General features: G+C 36.7%; 2 protein-coding genes across 6 annotated transcripts in view; one reads left to right on the top strand and one right to left on the bottom strand.

The window, feature by feature from the left end:
• Positions 1-21,220, bottom strand: part of CENPP (centromere protein P) — a 271,071-nt gene that overhangs the window by 193,321 nt on the left and 56,530 nt on the right. The window contains exon 6 of one of the 4 annotated variants that reach the window (XM_074017858.1): positions 16,825-16,982. The exons of the other annotated variants lie outside the window; for them this stretch is intronic. Within the exon in view, the coding sequence (XP_073873959.1) occupies positions 16,950-16,982 (33 nt within the window). The 3' untranslated portion in view covers positions 16,825-16,949. Of the gene's footprint in view, positions 1-16,824; positions 16,983-21,220 lie in introns of those variants that run through there. 4 annotated transcript variants of the gene reach the window in all.
• On the top strand, positions 77-20,832 carry OGN (osteoglycin). 2 transcript variants are annotated; one of them, XM_045372983.3, is made up of 7 exons: positions 77-256; positions 1,349-1,516; positions 3,577-3,670; positions 11,855-12,013; positions 14,674-14,876; positions 18,455-18,550; positions 18,955-20,832. In XM_045372983.3, the coding sequence occupies exons 1-7, from the start codon at positions 77-79 to the stop codon at positions 19,123-19,125; spliced, it is 1,071 nt and encodes a 356-aa protein (XP_045228918.1). In that variant the 3' UTR covers positions 19,126-20,832. The 2 variants fall into 2 exon arrangements, with proteins under 2 accessions (XP_045228918.1, XP_005582312.1); XM_005582255.5 differs by lacking the exon at positions 77-256 and having other exon boundaries at positions 1,260-1,516.

Genomic DNA, 21,220 nt, shown 5'->3' with positions numbered 1-21,220 from the left:
TGAGTGTAGCAGTTACAACAAATATCTTAAGCACAGTTCTCTAGTACAACACACTGCATTTCACCCTAGAGAAAGAATGCTGGCAAAGATCTCTATCACATGGAAACTGTTCTTAAAGCTGCTAGGCCCTGAAATTTTACTCAGCAGTTTGAAATCAAGCCATAGCTTTTCTCATTCACCCTCCCACTTGGGGCTAATGCACAGACATGAACATCTATTGAGGAAAACCACAAAAAACTTCAAAACAGCTACAACGGTAGGCTTACTTTTCATATATTATTTTAAATATTGTTTGTTAAAGTGTGACTCAACTAATAGGCTTAAAAATGTAAAGGCCATCTCTGGTTTAAGTTTCAGTTACCTCAAACAATTAATTTTTAACAAGTACTTATGTATATCATCGCATAACTTTAACATCCACGCAGGCAAGAATAGGGTGCTGCAAAAGTCACAAATCCATTTTATTCTTCATTTTCAACCTCTGGATTTTTGACAAACTGGCATCTATAATGCAGCATCAGCAACTCTGAGTGATTCTGTTTGAAGTTACTTAAGAAAAAGTCTGAAATGTGCACCCACCAGAGAAAATCCGTTGATGAGCCTAAAGGAATCTTTTCTATTACATTCCTCAAAGTTCTTTGATTAAAGTTCGGTATTTCCTCCAGCCTGCAATACTATTCTTTCAGTTTTCATAGTTTAAATTAAAAATACAATACTATTAACTAAAAATTGTGATCACCTATTAAAATTACAAAACCAAGAAAATTTAAAATGTATGGCTTTTCCTATATTCTGTACCACCTAAAGGTGTTAATGACTACTTTTCATAATGTTAAATTTAAGTTTTAAAACTTTTCTTGGAACTTGTTTCTGTTCATACCAATACAAATCAAGAGTTCTTATAAAGTAGCTAAGTTGAAATATGATATTTTTAACTCACATGAGACAGGATCTTGGGACTTCATTTTAACTATTTATACTACAGGTATCCTAAGAATATTTCAATTAAATATTAGTATGTCTGTTGAAGGCACTTAATTAAGAAACTTAAAATTATCAATCTTTCTTGAATTTCTGATAGAGAAGAAATAAAACTATTTTCCGAAACTATTTTTCAGAATGCTCACTGATATGTGAAAACTGCTGGCATCTAATTAAAGATCACTAAGGGTTAAATACTGTTCTCTGGCCCTTACTGCGCACACCCTGCCAAAACATCCTCTAAGCTTTTAAATATTGCTTCGATGGTCTGAATTTTTATTTCCAGGGAAAAAGAGAGTTTTGTCCCACAGTCAGCAGGCCACTAGTTTATTAACTTCCAGTCACCTTGATTTTTGCTAAAATGAAGACTCTGCAGTCTACACTTCTCCTGTTACTGTTTGTGCCTCTGATAAAGCCAGCACCACCAACTCAGCAGGACTCACGCATTATCTATGATTATGGAACAGATAATTTTGAAGAATCCATATTTAGCCAAGATTATGAGGATAAATACCTGGATGGAAAAAATATTAAGGTACTTTATTTCTACTCTAAATTTAGCTTCTAAAATACTGCCCATTTAAATGCATGTTTTTGTTTTTCCTGAATGTGTCTGATAAGGTAAGGGGAAGGGAAAATCACTTTAAATGATTCAAATGAATTCATAATAATTGTCCCTAAGATTATATTTTTAGAGTATGTATGCTTTTCAAATTAATAAATAGTACCTATGGTAACCAAACATTATCTATAGTAACCAAAAAATAAAACTTAAAGAAAACTAGACTTTAAGATGGTCTCTGACCAGTTGTAATTTATATATTAAGTAATATTACACAATGCCCTATATTTGCAACGTTGTGTTGCCTTCAAAAATAAATTAGCAGAAATGTGTATATGGAGAAATAAAGATGAATTATCAGCTTAAGGTTATTATTATAGAAAACAATTTTAAGAAAATAAATAAAAGAGTACTGGTTATTTTGATATCAATAGCATTCCACAATAATTTATATATGCCATCTACATACAGTACCAAAAACTGAAAACCTACTCGATATAGGACTTTCTTTTTAAATCAGTTTTAACAGTTTAGACCCTCTATCAATTTGTACCAAGTAACTGTAACTGTCATTGAGTTAACACTGCAGGGGTGACGTTATACCACATCATTCATTCTCCACCTTTATGGACAAAGTAATTACTTGTGGTTTTCTTGACACACAGAAATGAATGCTGGATAAGGAAAAAGTTAATACAGCACATTAGTATCTGTTGCCCACTATGTATGACACATACACATATACACTGGAAAATGAGAAATCCAGCCAAATATATAACAATACTGATTGTTTCAGAAGTTCTTCTCCACTATAAATTGGATGATAAAGACTGTAACATTGACCAGTTACAACGGCTACTTTCTCTTTTCTTTTTTTGCAGGGGTACACGATGAGCAAATGTTAACACCACAGTTTCTTTCTTTCAGTTAATGCTTTTAATATGATAGCATTATTTTTGCCCATCACTAAGACACAAAGGATAGGTATTACTAATTATAGCTTCAAGTTAAAGAAAAAAAAAGCCCATCATAACATAGGCTACTGGCTCACTTGGATGATTTGAATCTATTAAAAACACTTTGAAGATTCCCTGATCCCCAAAGAGTTTAGAGATGATTTTTCTCTCTGATTCTTCTCTTTACAGGGCTTTAGAAGTTTCTTTATCTTACTATAAATGCAGGATTTAAGATATTTGTGGAGTGGAGTAGAATCCAACAGGACTTGATGTGCAAACACAGAGTAGAGGGAAGAAGTTCAACCACCTCACAAATGGGAGAATGAAGGTGAAGGGCAGAGTCAGGAGTCAAGACCAAGACTAAAATGGAACATGCTTACAAAGGACAGAAAGAATAGGACACCACATAATACACTGTAATCCAATGGCAGAAAACGTACTCTCCAACAATAGGAAAGAGAGGATTTAAATTATATCTACTCCAATTTCCCCAGAATTAAAGGCCTACACCATTAGGTGTTAAGGGTAGATAAGGTAAGCTGGAATAAAAGGGCTCCAAGAGCCAGGGCTTAATGGAGGGATATAGGTAATTAAAGGGTCACCCCAAGAAGAGACCTAAAGACCTTAATCAGTAGTTTATACTTGTGACATGGCTAGAGCTCTAGTCTTGCTCAAAATGGTAGAATCTGAATGAGAAACTCAGTTCAGACAAGACCCTTGAGGAATAGTTTCACTTCAGAAAATCTTTCATTCCAATTCAGGGAATTCTCACCCAGCTTTCATTTGGAATTTCAATAAGTTCAATATTTATTAAGCACTGAGTATAGCTACTGGAGATATAAAAATAAAAACACCCAGTTCTTTTACTCAAGGAGCTCATAGTCTAGAATAAAAACAAGCTAAAAAATATTTACACTGTAATTTAATAAATGATAAAATGGAAATATGTATGAAAGCCTAATGGAGCACAAAAGAAATGCCACTAATTGTAACTACGAGAAGGTGCCTGTGATCCCTCGGTTTTACAGTAACACAGACTTAATCAAGCTAGGTAACAAACTTTTATTTTTCCAATAGGAAAAAGAAACTGTGATAATACCCAATGAGAAAAGTCTTCAATTACAAAAAGATGAGGCAATAACACCATTACCTCCCAGGAAAGAAAATGATGGTAAGTATCATCTAAATATTTTTCAAATGGATCCTTTATAAATAGCTATAATGGACTTTATTCCTTGTGGTAATCAAAAACTGACTCAAGATACAGTAAATACAAACAGTGGAATTTTGTTTCCAATGATAAAGTCAAACAGGTGTACTGGGAGTGCACACCATTTGCCATCCCACATTATAAGTGACAAATGTGGAATGAGAACTTTTGAGAACAACCAAAGCTTAGCCTCCACAAAGTGTGGTTTCTGTCCATATAAAATCTATTCAAGAAATACTTAAACAAGGATTATTTGCCAAATACAATGTACAGCCTCAGTATACGGTAAATATAATTACTGCCTTTAAGAAACTCACAGAACAGAAACATACATACACATCAATAATTATCACATACATTTCAATTACAACAATAGAAAACTTGTCATGAAATAACAAATTACAAGTCCTACTTAATAATTCCTGTGTATTGGTTTACTCTTACTCTATCACGGAACGTTATTTCACATGAAAACATGACAAAAACCACATATTAATTTCTATATTGCTACAATAAAATGAAAATGAACCATAACAGAAAATAAAGCTTAAAAAACGAGAAGTATGATAGTAAAAATAGATTTGAATAAATTTAAAGACATCCCAGGCTGGGCGTGGTGGCTCTCGCCTGTAATCCCAGTACTTTGGGAGGCTGAGGTGGGTGGATCACGAGGTCAGGAGTTCAAGACCAGTCTGGTCAAGATGGTGAAACACTATCTCTACTAAAAATACAAAAAATTAGCCAGGCGTGGTGGCGGGTGCCTGTAATCCCAGCTACTCGGGAAGTTGAGGCAGAGAATTGCTTGAACCCGGGAGGCGGAGGTTGCGGTGAGCTAAGGTCACACCACTGTACTCCAGCCTGGGCGACAGAGCGAGACTCCGTCTCAAAAAAACAAAAAAACAAAACAAACAAAAAACAAAAGACAGCCCTTCTTCTTGGATAGAATGACTCAAAATCAAAAAGATGTCAGTTCTTTCTAAATTTATAAATGTTAAACAATCCAACTAAAATTACCAATAAATTTTTTTATGAAGCTGGAAAAACGGATTCTAGAATTCATATGGAACAACATATAACAAATAGCAAGGGAAACAGTGAACAATGACAAGTATATGTAGGAATCAGATGTATTACACATTAAAATATATTATAAAACTCTATACTTTAAAAAGTGTGATACTGGTATATGAATAGACAAAAAGATCAATGAAATAGAATAGAAAGTCCAGAAACAGACAAAAATACACTTGAAAATTGAGTACATACTAAAGGTACCAACCCAAATCACTGAAGCAAAAATGGTATTTTAAAAAAATGGTGCTGGGAGAAAAAGCCATTTGAAGAGGGGTACATTTAGATCCATACCTTACACAAAAATAAACTCCAAATAGATTAGCAATCTGAATGTATAAAATGAAACCATACAAGTACTAGAAAATAATCTGGGTGCAGGGCGCCTCAAAATCCAGAGACAACAATAGAAAAGAACAATAAATTTGACCCTACAAATACCTGTGACAAAGTCAAAGGCAACTAAAAACTGTGAAAAATATTTGCAACATATACTACAGATAAATAGTATAACTAAAGAGCTAACAGATAATATAACTAAAAATAAAGAGCTAGTATCTCTAATTTTATAAAGCACTCTTAAAAATCAAAGAAAAGAGATTAACCAAAAATCCACTGGAAAAATGACAATTCACAAGATAATTTAAACGATTTGACCCAAATAAATGTTCAATCTCACACAGAGACATACAAATTAAAATTACACTGAGATACCATTTTTAACCTACCTGATTGAAAAAACTGACGTATGACAACACATTAATATATTCCATGAGCAAGGCTCTGGGGTAAGACACTCATACACGACAGCAGGAAGGCAAATCAGCACAATGCTTTTGGACAGGAACTTGGCAATATCCAACAAAATAAAAAATGCATTTACTTTTTGACATAAGAACCAACTTTGAGGCTGGGCGCGGTGGCTCAAGCCTGTAATCCTAGCACTTTGGGAGGCCGAGACGGGCGGATCACGAGGTCAGGAGATCGAGACCATCCTGGCTAACACGGTGAAACCCCGTCTCTACTTAAAAAATACAAAAAAAGCTAGCCGGGCGAGGTGGCGGGCGCCTGTAGTCCCAGCTACTCGGGAGGCTGAGGCAGGAGAATGGCGTAAACCTGGGAGGCGGAGCTTGCAGTGAGCTGAGATCCGGCCACTGCACTCCAGCCTGGGCGACAGAGCGAGACTCCGTCTCAAAAAAAAAAAAAAAAAAAAAAAAAAGAACCAACTTTGAGTGTTTATTTTTTGAGACAGAGTCTCACTCTTAGGCTAGTGTACAGCATTATGATCTCGGCTCACTGCAACCTCTGCCATTTGGGCTCAAGCGATTCTCCTGCCTCAGCCTCCCAAGTAGCTGAGATTACAGGCATGTGCATGCCAGGTTAATTTTTATATTTTTAGTAGAGACAGGTTTCATCATGTTGGTCAGGCTGATCTTGAACTCCTGACCTCAAGTGATCCTCCTGCCTTGGCCTCCCAAAGTGCTGGTATTACAGGCATGAGCCACTGCACCTGGCCAACTTTGAGAAATTTATCTTGATGATATACTCCAAAATAAAATACAAATGCAAAATCACTAAAGCATTGCATGCAACTGCAAAATATCAGAAATAATTTAACTGCCCAAATACTGAAGAGTAGTTGAATAAACAAGGGTAAATCCAACAGAAGAGAATACTATGCAGTTGTAAAAATGAATGAGGAAGATCTCTAAGAATTAACATGGAGTGATTTCCAGGATACACTATGTGAAAAAAAAAAACAAAGTGTAAAAGAATATCCATAATATGTCGTCTTTCATGTAAGAAAGAAAAGGATATAAGAAAACATATATGTATCTGCTTATTTCTGTGAAAATAAATACAGGCTAAAAAGAAATTGGGGGAGAGGGGATGGCAGTTCTCTGCGTATACACTTTTTAATGTAGATTTAATTTTTAGAACAATGCTGTTTCGTACAGTCAAAAAACCAAATACATATATAAATGAAATCAACAAGAATAAGGTAAAAAGAACCCAAATTGGAATACAAACATAAACTTAATTATATTTCAAATTAATAACACACCAAAGGAGGAAAAAACTCTAAGTAACTGTTAAACACAGCATTTTGCCTATATACCTTCAGGCTAAGGACAAAAAAGAACTACAAACAAATACGAAGCTCCAGTGAGTAGGTTTGCTATGCACAGTGTTACGACTTAGCAATATTGGAACTACTTAATGAGTGTGCCAGAACTAAGTAAATATATTGTAAATAATGAGAGCCAGGTTCCTCACTGTCAGGGAAACATTACAAATATGGAAAGGCAGAAGGCTAGAAAGAACGCTGTGGAGTCGGTTTGGAATAGAAGATACTAGTATTAACTCGGGGTTTGTATATATAAAGAGATACAGAAATATAGAAATGTTTATCTGTTTATCTCTATGTGTGTATATGTATACACATTAGTATATGTTATACATATGCATGTATATTGTATATGTTTCTATCCATATATGTTGCATGTATGTGTATTATCTATGGAGAAAGAGACAAATAAACACACACATTTATTTCCTAGCTGTCTCTGCTGAAAGAGCCTAGAAGCAACATTGATCTCAATGGCAATGAGCACACTCAGCACCTACATCTTGGTTTCTAATACCATTCTCCACTAAAAGACACCAATGGTGGCCGGGTGTGATAGCTCATGCCTGTAATATCAGCACTTTGGGAGGCCGAGGCAGGTGGATCACCTGAAGTCAGGAGTTTGAGACAAGCCTGGCCAACATGGTGGAACCCCGTCTCTACTAAAAATACAACAACAACAAAAAATTAGCTGGGCATGGTGGTACACGTCTGTAATCTCAGCTACTTGGGAGGCTGAGGTAGGAGCATCACTTGAACTCAACAGGCAGAGTTGCAGTGAGACGAGACTGCGCCATTGCACTCCAGCCTGGGTGACAGAGCAAAACTCTGTCTCAAAAACAAATGAACAAACCAAAAAAAAACCCCAATGCTTTCTGAAGAGATAGCTGATTTCAGGGTTGGGCAGAAAAAATGCAAGGTTAGTTTGGGACATCTTGCTATTTTAGAAAATAAGGAAGTTCTCAAAGAATAATGAGGGAATTTTTTTTTTTTTTTTTTTTTAGACAGGGTCTTGCTCTGTTACCCAGGCTGAAGTACAGTGGCATGATCATGGCTCACTGCAGTCTTGACCTCCCAGGCTCCAGCAATCCTCCTGCCTCAGCCTCCCAAGTAGCTGGGACTACAGGCACGTGCCACCACACCTGGCTCATTTTTGTATTTTTTGTAGAGATGAGGTTTCACCATGTTGCCCAGGTTGGTCTCAAACTTCTAGACTCAAATGATCCGCCCGCCTCGGCCTCCAAAAGTGCCGAGATTACACACCTGAGACACTGCACCCAGCCTCCCGACAAAATGTTTTTAAATGCATCAAAACATATGAAAGAAATAGATATAAAAGATGTTTATTGGAAGGCGAAGGCGAGAGGACTGCTTGACCTCAGGAGTTTGAGACCAGCTTGGGCAACATAGTGACACCATGTCTCTACAAAAATTTTAACCAAGAAAAAGCCAGGTGTGGTGGCACAAACCTGTAGTCCCAGTTACTTGAGAGGCTGAGGCAGGAGGATCACTTGAGCCCAGGAGGTCAAGGTTTGCAGTGAACCATGATTATGCAACTGCACTCCACCCTGGGTGACTGCGTGAGATCTTGTCTCAAAAAAAAAAAAAAAAAAAAAAGTATGTAAGATCTGTACACTGAAATCTAGATAATGCTAAGAGAAATTAAAGAAGACCTACATATGAGGAGAAATGTATTATGTTCAAGGTCTGGAAGACTCAATATCATTAAGATGTCAGTTTTCCCCAAATTCAGAAATTCAACACAATCCCAATCAAAATCCTAATAGGTTTTTTTGTTTGTTTAATTAACAAACTGATTCTAAAATATATCTAAAAATATAAAGGACCTAGAATAGTCTAAACCACATTGAAGAAGAAGAAAGTTGCAGGATTTATACTAACAAGACTATTATAAAGGTACAGGAATCAAGACACTGCAGTATTGGCATAAAAATGTTGAAGTGGATCAACAGAACAAAATAGAATCCAGAAACAGGCTAGCATGAAGTAACCAACTAGTTCTTGACAATGTGACAACACAATTCAATGGGGAAAGAATAATCTTTTTCAAAAATGGTGCTGAAAGAACCAGACAACTATAGGAAAATGTTTCAAAAAAGAATCTTAACCCTTCCTGGCACCATATATAAAAATTAGCCCAAAGTATACCGCATACCTAAAGGTAAAGATCTTAAGCTATACAACTTCTAGAATAAAATAAAGTGTCAAGTCTTGGTGGTCGGCAAACATTTCCTAAATACAACACAGAAACCATGAATTATAAAGGAACCAACTGTTCTTCATTGAAATTTAAAATGTTTCATTTCCAAAAGGAAAACTAGTAAGAGGAAAAAAAAAAAAAAAGATAAGTCATCAAAGAAAATATATGGATGCCAAACAAGGACATGAAAAGATGTTAACACCATTAGTTATCAGAGAATGCAAATTAAAACACAATGAGATACTATAACATGCCCTACATTTCAATTGCTAAAATTAAAAAGCCAGACCATACCAAATTTTGGCAAGGATGTGGAGCAGCTGGAACTCTCATATGCTGCTGGTAGGAATGTAAAATGGCACAGTCCTTTGGAAAATAATTTGACACTTTCTTCAAAAGATAAAACATACATTTATAATAAGACCCAGTCATTCCACTCCTTAGGTACTTACCCAAGAGAAATGAAAGCATAAGTCCACACAAACTTACACATAAATTTCTTTGAAATAGTGAAAACCTGGAAACAACCCAATGTCCATAGGAAATGACCATGTAAATTGTATATACTGAGACAATTGAATACTACTGAGTAATAAAGAAGAATGAACTACTCATACAGATTGAAACTCAAAATAATAATGCAGAGTGAAAGAAGCCAGAAAAGCGAGTAGATACTACATGATTCTTTTACTATAAAATTCTCTTAAATGCAAACTAATATATACTGACCAAAAGCAGGTCAGTCATTGTTCGAGGATAAGAGTGGGAGGGAGAGATTACCAAAGGGCAGGAGAAAACTTTTTGGAGTGACAGTTATGTTAATTAACTCACTTGTAGTGAAGGTTTCATGGGGGTATACATATGTAAAAATCGTATATTTTGTACAATTTAAATACATGCAATCAATTGTAAGTCAACTAACCACAAAAAGCTGTAGCAGGAAAAAAAGCTTGAAAGGGCACTCACTGCCTAATCTGTGACGATTTGATTATTAAAATAAACATGGATTATGACTCATGGGACACAATGCATGTTGATATGAAAATATCAATTAAAATTTCAAAAAATAGGCTGGGCGTGGTGGCTCACACCTATAATCCTAGCACTTTGGGAGGCTGAGGCAGGTAGATCACCTGAGGTCAGGAGTTCTAAACTAGCCTGGCCAATATGGTGAAACCCAGTCTCTACTAAAAATACAAAAAAATTAGCTGGGCATGATGGCACATGCCTGTAATCCCAGATACTTGGGAGGCTCCTGCTTGAACCCAGGAGGCGGAGACTGCAGTGAGCCAAGATCACGCCACTGTACTCCAGCCTGGGTGATGGAGCAAGACTTCGTCTCAGAAAAAAATAAAAAAATTCAAAAAATAAAATTTGGCATGTTTATTTAATATATTTAAAATATATCAAAACAGGTCAGGTGTGGTGGCTCACGTCTGTAATCCTAGCACTTCGGGAGACAGAGGCAGGCAGATCACTTGAGGTAATGTTTGAGACCAGCCTGGCCAACATGGTGAAAACTTGTCTATATTAAAAATTCAAAAAAATTTAAAAAATAGCCATGTGTGGTGGCATACGCCAGTAATCCCAGCTACTCAGGAGCTGAGGCAGAAGAATCGCTTGAACTGGGGAGGTGGAGGTTGCAGTGAGCCAAGATCACACCACTACACTCCAGCCTGAGCAACAGGGCAAGACTCTGTCTCAAAAATATGTAAGTAAATAAATAATAAAATATATCAAAATATATAAAACAAGTTCATATTGATATAAAAAAATAAGAAGAGAGTGCCAACTAACAAATATAGAAGGAATGATGGAATTAGACAATCACTATTTGGTTACTCACAAATGATTCAGGTAAGAATCATCAATGGATGCTAAAACTAGCATATGAAAGTACAATGTCACACTAGACATTTAGATTCTCAAAGTACTTCTCCAGAATTACTTATTAGTTATGAAGTGAAAAAATATTAACTTTACTCAGTGAGCAACACGGCACACACTACTTGAAACAAGTGACCAAAGATATTATCAGGAATGGGATAAACAGATATCATGTGCTTTTGGACACACAGCACTGAGGATCCATGGTACTCCTGCCAAAAATGAGAAACCTCTGTCAACTGAAAGGCATTCTGCAGAATAAATGCCCTGAAAAATAAAACTAAAGAAAAAAAAAAAGCTCTACACTTTTCAAAAACAGAAAAAGGTATAAAAAACAAAGATTAAGAAATGTTCCAAGAGGCATGACAAGTAAAGTAATAAATGACTTGGGGTGCTAAGGGATCCAAACAGTGCCTACGATTACTCTAATTTTCAAGTTAATGGTTTCCTTATTTAACTAGTGGTTACTAAAATCTAGCTACTGTCACCAGTCTGAAATATGTTTCTCACACATCAAACTTAATAAATCAAGCTTATGTTTACCTCAACTCCCGCTTTGTAAATTTTTTTGGTTTTCAAATAAGGAAATGTAACTGTCAATCAATTCAACAATTAAGCAATTACCAGTAAAACAAAATAAAAAGAGATTCTCAAACACTATTCTGGTGAATTATCAAGACAACATAGGTAACGAGTTACCATGACTATCTTTCTTATGATTCTGTAAAACATCTCTTCAAATTAGTAATAGCATTCATAATAGCAATAATTTTACTACTAGAGGCGAAATATTTTCAAACTATTGTTCATATTTTTATGATTTTATTTCCCAATTTAGAAATGCCCACGTGTCTGCTGTGTGTTTGTTTAAGTGGCTCTGTATACTGTGAAGAAGTTGACATTGATACTGTACCACCCTTGCCAAAGGAATCAGCCTATCTTTACGCACGATTCAACAAAATTAAAAAGCTGACTGCCAAAGATTTTGCAGACATACGTAAGTTAAACTGAAATATGATTATTAGTATTTAACTCATATAAATACAAGTTTCTATATAGTTGCTGCCTATCACACATAGGTTTGTCACCTGGAGTATATAAATATCAAACATGTTTCACAAAAGTCCATTCATTTGTTGGTGAATCATCTTTCCACTTAGACAGACCCTGTGATCTTTGTTTACTGGCGACCTCACTGTCTATGACGACAGCCCATCTAACACATGGGCAACTATATCTTCTCAACTCCAATACTTCAAGATCCCTTGCTCTGACACTGAACAACACCAATATAACTGGGATGCTTTTCCAACCACAATGTTTTATTTTCTACCTGCACTAAAAAAACACAGAAACCGCTTTTTCTTACTTTAATGGTTCTTAAACCTGGCTGCATATTAAAAATATCTTGGGAAGTGTTTTTTTTTTTTTCTTGCCCCACCCCGAGATGGAGTCTTGCTCTGTCACCCAGGCTGGAGTGCAGTGGCGTGATCTTGGCTCACTGCAACCTCTGTCTCCCAGGTTTAAGTGGTTCTCCTGTCTCAGTCTCTCGAGTAGCTGAGGTGCGTGCCACCACACCTGGCTAATATTTGTATTTTTAGTAGACATGGGGTTTCACCATGTTGGCCAGGCTGGTCTCGAACTCCTGACTTTGTGATCCACCCGCCTAGGCCTCCCAAAGTGCTGGGATTACAGGCATGAGCCACTGCGCCCGGCAGGGAAGTATTTTTTAAATACTGATACTAGGTCCTACTTCCCAGGGGTTGTAATTCAGATCTGGGGTAGGGCCCAGACAACATCATTAAAAACAAACTCCTTGGATGATTCTAATATGGAAATAGTGTTGAGAACAGTGGAATTTAATTCCTTACCAGGTCATTATCAATCTTGAACTTCTAGCAAACCTTAACTCAATTAGAGTGTTGCCATAAGCACACCAGAATGCTCCATTTCTGCAGCACCAAATCCCAGTCCTAGATCACTAGTTTCTTGTCAGTTTTCTAGACTCCTAATATCGTCGTCAAGAGTTCTGAAAAAAATCACACCAAGAAATGCATACTGGCCCCACTATACATTTATGAGATTAACCGTAACCAGAGTCATGCTGCCGCTGATAGCTCCCGAATGTGGACCAAAGTATAGTTGATCCTTGTTATTTGTGGATTCTGTATTTGTGAATACCCACTTGCTAAAATTTATTTATAATCCCAAAATTAATACACATGGTGCTTTCATGGTCATTCTCAGACACGCTCAGAGTGGCAAAAAATTTGAATTACTTGACATGCACATTCCCATCTGAGGCTGAACAAGGTAACACTGTCTTCTGTTCCGGTTTTCATACTGTAAATAAATGTTCCGGTTTTCATACTGTAAATAAATAGACCGTTCACAGTCTATTTAATGACATGTTTTTCACATTTTTGTGCTTTGTGTTTATGATTTTGCTGTTTATTGAGTTTTGTTTTTTTGGGAGGTGTTTTTGTTTGAGACAGGGTCTCACTCTGTTGCCCAGGCTGGAGTGCAGGGGTGTGATCTCGACTCACTGCAGCCTCTGCCTCCTGGGTTCAAGGGATTCTTGTCCCTCAGCCTCCCGAGTAGCTGAGACTACAGGCATATGCCACCACACCTGGCTAATTTTTTTATTGTACTTTTAATAGAGATGAGGTTGTGCTATGTTTGCCAGGCTGGCCTCGAACTCCTGACCTCAAGTGATCCGCCCACCTTGGCCTGCCAAAGTGCTGGGATTACAGGCATAAGCCACCGCACCTGGCCTGATTTTGCTGTTTAACATGACCCAACACATGGTGCTGAAGTGACGTCTAACATCCCCAAGCACAAAAAGGCTGTAACATGCCTACAGGGAAAATATGTTAGATAAGGTTTGTTCAGGCATATTGAGTTACACTGCAATATTAATGATTCAACAATATATATTAAGCCAAGGGTCCTTAAGCAAAAACACAAAAAGTTATGTACTAATTAGTTGATGGAAATGTGTGACCAGAGGCTCACAGGAACATAACCCTGTATTTCTCCTAGGAATAATGGTTCAGTATTTACACATTCAGCACTTGTGGTAATTGTATAGAACACGATTCCTGTGAATAAGAAACAATTGTATTTCCTAATTATCCCAGATATAAGTGATGCACACGCAAGTACACACGCACACACACACACACATACTGAATTTCTCTCTCAATCTGTGTCACTTTAACAAATCAGGGAACATCTTTGTCTTTGTTGTTGTTAAGCGATAAGGCATAGAGAGATTAAGATTAAGATAACATACTCAGAATCACAATGCAACATGCCAGCAAAAAAATCAAAAAATATTACATGATTCCAATCAAATGTAATACTTACTTTCCATGATTTGAAATAAGAATTTCTTTCAAACTGCCTGACCATCCCGAGGAATTTGAACAGAGAAAGATGAAAAGACTCGATTAACTTTAAGATCACTTTCAAACCTGAGATTCTAGGACTCCAGTCAGAAAGTGCATCAATTTCAGGCACAAAGAGGTGTTCAGTGATCTACCAGGCACTAAAAATGAAAGATGCTTGAGTGATCTGTTAAACAAATGCTTTTCTTCAGTCCATACAATAAGAATTTTAGTTATTTAGTTGTTTTTTGTATATTTTTCCCTCTAGCTAACTTAAGAAGACTCGATTTTACGGGAAATTTGATAGAAGATATAGAAGACGGTACTTTTTCAAAACTTTCTCTGTTAGAAGAACTTTCACTTGCTGAAAATCAACTACTAAAACTTCCAGTTCTTCCTCCCAAACTCACTTTATTTAATGCAAAATATAACAAAATCAAGAGTAGGGGAATCAAAGCAAATGCATTCAAAGTAAGTATCTTATAGTAAAACTAAGCATAGTATGAGTGACAATATGATAGATAAAAGAGAAACTTTGGTCTAGAATTGTATTTTGATTACACTTAAAAACTATTTTGATTTAAAAAATGAAGACATTATTTACATAATAAATAACCATCCTATTAGGCTCATTCAGCCCAGCTTATACCCATATCTCAGCTAAAATATATAACCTTTATTTTATTTCATGGGACTATTTTGTTTCTCATTTTTTCACTTGTTCACACAGCAAATATTTATTTAGACAGACATGGTTGGCCCCCTCATGGCACTTACAGTCTACAAAAGCTCAAAATGGGACACTCCTGTGTTTCCTTTTCCTCACAATGTCAGCAAATTATAAATACCAGAAAAACAAAGATCCAAAAGTAAATACTGAATTTAACTTTTAATATTTAAAAATACTAGACTATGAAATTCCATAGGGAGATTTGCCTTTGAATTTCATGATACCATGTAATACCAAAATTTTTTATGTAGTAAGAATTAAATACCTTTCTTAATTTAACAATTCAAGGAAATATTATGTAGGAAAAAGGTAAGGTAATCTATTTTGGTTTAGGTAGACAATTTGTCTCAAAATGCATGGTCTACAGAAGTAATCACTTTAGCCCAGGATTTCCATAGCTCTGATGTAATCATTCCCCAGATAAAATGATGATCATGCCACTCCTGGTAACAGACATAACCTCATTCAAAAGGCAAGGTTTCTTGTTTCTAAAGGTAACCTCGGAAAGGACCTAAAACTATCAAATATTCATTATCATAAAGTATATGATAATCACACACAAGTAAATTCTGTCAAAAATGTACAATCTGTTAGAAAGTGTAGAAATAGTCCATTTTTTCATTTTTCATTACAATTAAGGTATCTTTTATCAACTTTAAGGGACATTTTAAAGTTACATCAGAGTTCATCTGATGTTTCTTATAAGGAACTCAGAAGTTAAGGGACTCTTAGGGTACTTTTTAAAAGCAGAAACACCTTTTTTTTTTTTTTTGAGATGGAGTCTTGCTCTGTCGCCCAGGCTGGAGTGCAGTGGTGCAATCTTGGCTTACTGCAACCTCCGCCTCCCAGGTTTGAGCAATTCTCCTGCTTCAGTCTCCCAAGTAGCTGGGACTACAGGCAGGCACCACCACGCCCGGCTAATTTTTGTACTTTTAGTAGAGATGGGAGTTGGGCCAGGCTGGTCTCAAACTCCTGACCTCAGGTGATCTGCCCACCTCGGCCTCCCAAAGTGCTAGGATTACAGGCATGAGCCATCGTGCCTGGCCTTTTTTTGTTTTAAAGTTGTAATTTGAAAATATTAATTTGAGTTGGTCACTCTTTGAATAACAGACATGTTAAAAACCTATAAAAGCTGATCAGGCCAGGTTCAATGACTCACGCCTGTAATCCCAGCACTTTAGGAGGCTGAGGCAGGCGGATCACTTGAGGTCAGGAGTTCAGGACCAGCCTGGCCAACATGGTGAAACTCTGTCTCTACTAAAAATACAAAAATTACCTAGGCATGGTGGTGGGCACCTGTAATCCCAGCTACTTGGGAGGCTGAGGCACGAGAATTGCTTGAACCTGGGAGGCAGAGGTTGCAGTGAGCTGCTGAGATTGCACCACTGCACTCCAGCCTGGGCCACAAAGCAAGACTCAGTCTCAAAAAAAAAAAAAAAAAAAAAAAAAAAAAGAAAAGAAAAGGAGTTGATCAACATTTCACAAAAAGAACGTTTGAATATTCTGGGGTTTACACAGGAATTACAGACGGGATTTATGACAAGTTGGTATGAAAATAATATACTTGGCCAGGCACAGTGGCTCATGCCTGTAATCCTAGCACTTTGGGTGGCTAAGCCGGGCGGACTGCCTGAGCTCAGGAGTTCGAGACCAGCCTGAGCAACATGGTGAAACTCTGTCTCTACTAAAATACAAAAAATTAGCCGGGTGTGGTGGTGGGCACCTGTAGTCCTAGCTTCTTGGGAGGCTAAGGCAGGAGAATTGCTTGAACCTGGGAGGCGGAGGTTGCAGTGAGCCGAGATCATGCCACTGCACTACAGCCTGGGCAATACAGCGAGACTCCATCTCTAAAAAAAAAAAGAAAAGAAAATAATAAACTCAGCTGCCCTGTAGTTTTGTTTAATGTCCTAGGCTGCTACAGTCACTAGTAGAATTAGGTTATTCTAACTCATGTAAATGAGACTGACTGGGAAGACCAGAGCTTGATGCCCATATGGTGGAAGGGTAGGATGCTTAAGAAAGTATTAAAATAGCAACACAGAAAAGAATTAGCAAAATCTAGCACAGGATGCATATTGAAGATAAGGTAAAAGAGTAATGTCAGGGGAAATTACAATTATACACAATAATAGGTTACTGATCATGAAGAATAATCCAATATTAAGCCCTTAGGGAAAAAAACCTGCATCAAGCTGTTTACTAAACTGCTTTGGGAAACATCTTGCTAAGCACACACTCTTTTTTTCTTTCTTGAGATGGAGTCTCGTTCTGTGGCCCAGGCTGGAGTGCAGGGGCACAATCTCGGCTCACTGCAACCTCCACCCCCTGGGTTCAAGCAATTCTCCTGCCTCGCTCAGGCCCCCTAGTAGCTGGGATTACAGGCATGCACTACCACACCTGCTTAATTTTTGTATTTTTAGTAGAAATGGGGTTTCGCCATGTTGGCCAGGTTGGTCTCGAACTCCTGACTTCAAGTGATCCGCCTGCATTGGCCTCCCAAAAATTGGGATTACGGGCATGGACCACCACACCTGGCTAAGCACACACATTTCTTTTTTTGTTTGTTTTTGACACAGGGTCTCACTCTGTCGCCCAGGCTGGAGTGCAGTGGTGCGATCTGGGCTCACTGCAAGCTCCACCTCCCGGGTTCACACCATTCTCCTGCCTCAGCCTCCCTAGGAGCTGAGACTACAGGTGCCTGCCACCACGTCTGGCTAATTAAAAAAATTTTTTTAGGCTGGGCGCAGTGGCTCATGCCTGTGATCCCAGCACTTTGGGAGGCTGAGGCAGGCAGATCACAAGGTCAGGAGATCGAGACCATCCTGGCTAACAAGGTGAAACCCCGTCTCTACTAAAAAAATACAAGCACACACATTTCTAAGGAGTAACCACTTAGCTAGAAATTGGTGGAACTGAGATGGGAAACTCCAGAGGTACAGGAGAGGGTACGGCAGCACCAGGGTCAAAATTCAATCCCACGTAGGGACTCACCTCATTAGCTCCTATCAAGACAAACCCAAAGAGTACCAAAAGTTGGCATTAGAGCTGGATATTCAGAGATCAGATGAATGGACAGAAAGGTGGGGTATGTGGCAGAGCTCCACTGGCCATCATAAAGGATCAAAATACACTACACGTGAAGCCAGAAAAAAACCCAAACAAGAAACTACCATATGAACAATTGATACAACTGATGTATTTATATCAATATGCAAGTCTGTATATATAATCACATACTCATATGCACATACATATTGCTTGAATCCTGTGAAAGAATGTACAGAACCTCAATAACACTCACATGAAATTTTCCTTATAGAAACTGAATAACCTCACTTTCCTCTACTTGGACCATAATGCCCTGGAATCCGTGCCTCTTAATTTACCAGAAAGTCTACGTGTAATTCACCTTCAGGTATGATGGTTCCTTTCACAATATCTGACTCTAATTACCCATGAGTCAAAATCCTGTGACTCATTGGGAACCTCACTTATTCACATACAAAGTTTGGTTAGATCACTGTAGTAGTGTGATAGCTGAATGCCTGCCTATCAAAAAGACTAGGCTCATGAAATTTCTTCCCAGAAGTCCAGATTCCATCCAGAGCATAACAAGTAGACCCGCACAGTAGGTGTGAAGTCTGCTCTTGATTGTATTTGTCTCCAGGTGTACATTTGAGTATTTCCTAATTAATCTGACACAAGGATTTGAAGTGAGGGGGCACTCACACCTCTGACTTAGGTTTCCTTTACCCATTATATAGCATATGAAAGGTTGATTTCAGATTTCTGAATAATTTTTTCCTCTTTTTTTTTCAGTTTAACAACATAGCTTCAATTACAGATGACACATTCTGCAAGGCTAATGACACCAGTTACATCCGGGACCGCATTGAAGAGATACGCCTGGAGGGCAATCCAGTTGTCCTGGGAAAGCATCCAAACAGTTTCATTTGCTTAAAAAGATTACCAATAGGGTCATACTTTTAACCTCTATCAGTACAACATATAAACTAAAGTACACATACATTTATAGTCTGTCTCAACAATGTGTAAAGGAACTTAAGTATTGGTTTAATATTAACTTTGTATCTCATTTAGAAGGAATTTGATATTTTAAGCAAGGATGTTAAAACTCTTACATATAAGTAAAAAGTAAGACTGAATGTCTATGTTCAAAACAAAGTAATATGAAAATATTTAAACAGCATTACAAAATCCTAGTTTATACTAGACTACCATTTAAAAATCATGTTTTTATATAAATGCCCAAATTTGAGATGCATTATTCCTATTACTAATGATGTAAGTAAGAGGATAAATCCAAGAAACTTTCAACTCTTTGCCTTTCCTGGCCTTTACTGGATCCCAAAAGCATTTAAGGTACGTGTTCCAGAAACTTTGAAAAGCTAAATGTTTCCCATGATCACTCATTCTTCTTTTATGATTCATACATTATTCCTTATAAAGTAAGAACTCTGTTTTCCTCCTATCAAGGCAGCTATTTTATTAAATTTTCACTTAGTCTGAGAAATAGGGGATAGTCTCATATTTAGGAAAACTTTCCAAATAAAATAAACGTTATTCTCTGATAAAAAGCTAATACAGAAATGTTCAAGTTATTTTACTTTCTGGTCACACAGTTAATGTCTTCAGTAAAATATTTTCTCTATCTAAATATTAACATTCTAAGTCTACCAAAAAAAAGTTTTAAAGTCAAGCAGGCCAAAACCAATATGCTTATAAGAAATAACGAAAAGTTCATCCATTTCCGAGAGGGTAACCATAAAGTTCTCTATGGCAAAGTCTTTCAAATATGAGATAACTGCAAAATATTTTCCTTTTATACTATAGAAATGAGAATCTCATCAATAAATTAGTTCAAACATAAGATGAAAACAGAACATTCTGTGGTGCTAGTGCACACTACCTTCCCACCCATACACATCCACGTTCACTGTAACAAAGTGAATATTCACAATAAAGCTTCTGAGTAACTTTCTGATTACTCATGATAAACTGATTACTCATGATAAACCTAGGTCAGATAAACTGATATGACTAACTGCAAGAGTCAAGTATTCTATCGGAGAGTAATAGTTTATGATGACTCAGTGCTGCCAGAGTAAAGTTTCTAAAATAACATTCCTCTCGCTTGTTCCCCACTAAAAGTATTAGTCTACACATTGCACTGAAGTTAAACGCAAAATTATCAGTGTTTTAGAAATATGAGTCTGGACTGTGTAAATAAAAGTACAAACATTATTTCCATCATAAAGTAAGTATTGAAATCAAGTTGTCTCTGTGTGCTATTCCCAGAATACATACTTATTCCTATTTTTAAGCATTTGCTTCTGTTTTTTTTCCCTACCTAGAATGTCAGATGTTTTTCTATTATCTCCCCATTTGTCAGTTCACCTGAAGATAACATTTTTCATTAAAGCATCTGAGATCTAAGACTACAATTATTATTCTAACAATGATTATTAGCTTGTTCACTTATTTTGATAACTAATGATCATAACTATTATACTACTTTCTCATTATTTTGTGTGCATGCCTCATTTCCCTGTGACTTAAACCTCACTGAGAGCGCAAAATGCAGCTTCATACTTTATACTTTCAATTGCCTAGCCCGATAGTGAGCACATTTGAATTGAATATACAATAAATATTGCAAAATAAAATCCATCTAAATAGAAGGGTTCTGTTTTATTTGGAAAAATTGAATCTTTAAACTGTCATAATATTGAATGTCATCTTTCTAGTTTTCAGAAAAATAATGTATTCTTATATTATTTTTATGATAAAACTTATGGAACAAAACACCATAAAATAACTCTCAGATTAAGAAAAAATTCAAAAGTCAGTAGTTTTAGATAAGATGATGATAAGTGAGAAAGAGCATTGGTAAAAGGTATGAATTCTAGAATTAAAGAAATAATTTGGGGATTTCTAGATAAGAGGATATGAACATGCATACCTTACACCTTCATATACACAACCTTAAATCACAAATAAAACAAAATAAACAATACAAATTATACCACCAAGATCCAGAAGATATCAGAGGAAATCATTACAG

Source organism: Macaca fascicularis, chromosome 15 (assembly GCF_037993035.2).
Source record: "Macaca fascicularis isolate 582-1 chromosome 15, T2T-MFA8v1.1".
Taxonomy (NCBI): Eukaryota; Metazoa; Chordata; class Mammalia; order Primates; family Cercopithecidae; genus Macaca; species Macaca fascicularis.
This window is presented reverse-complemented; position numbering and strand designations above follow the sequence as displayed.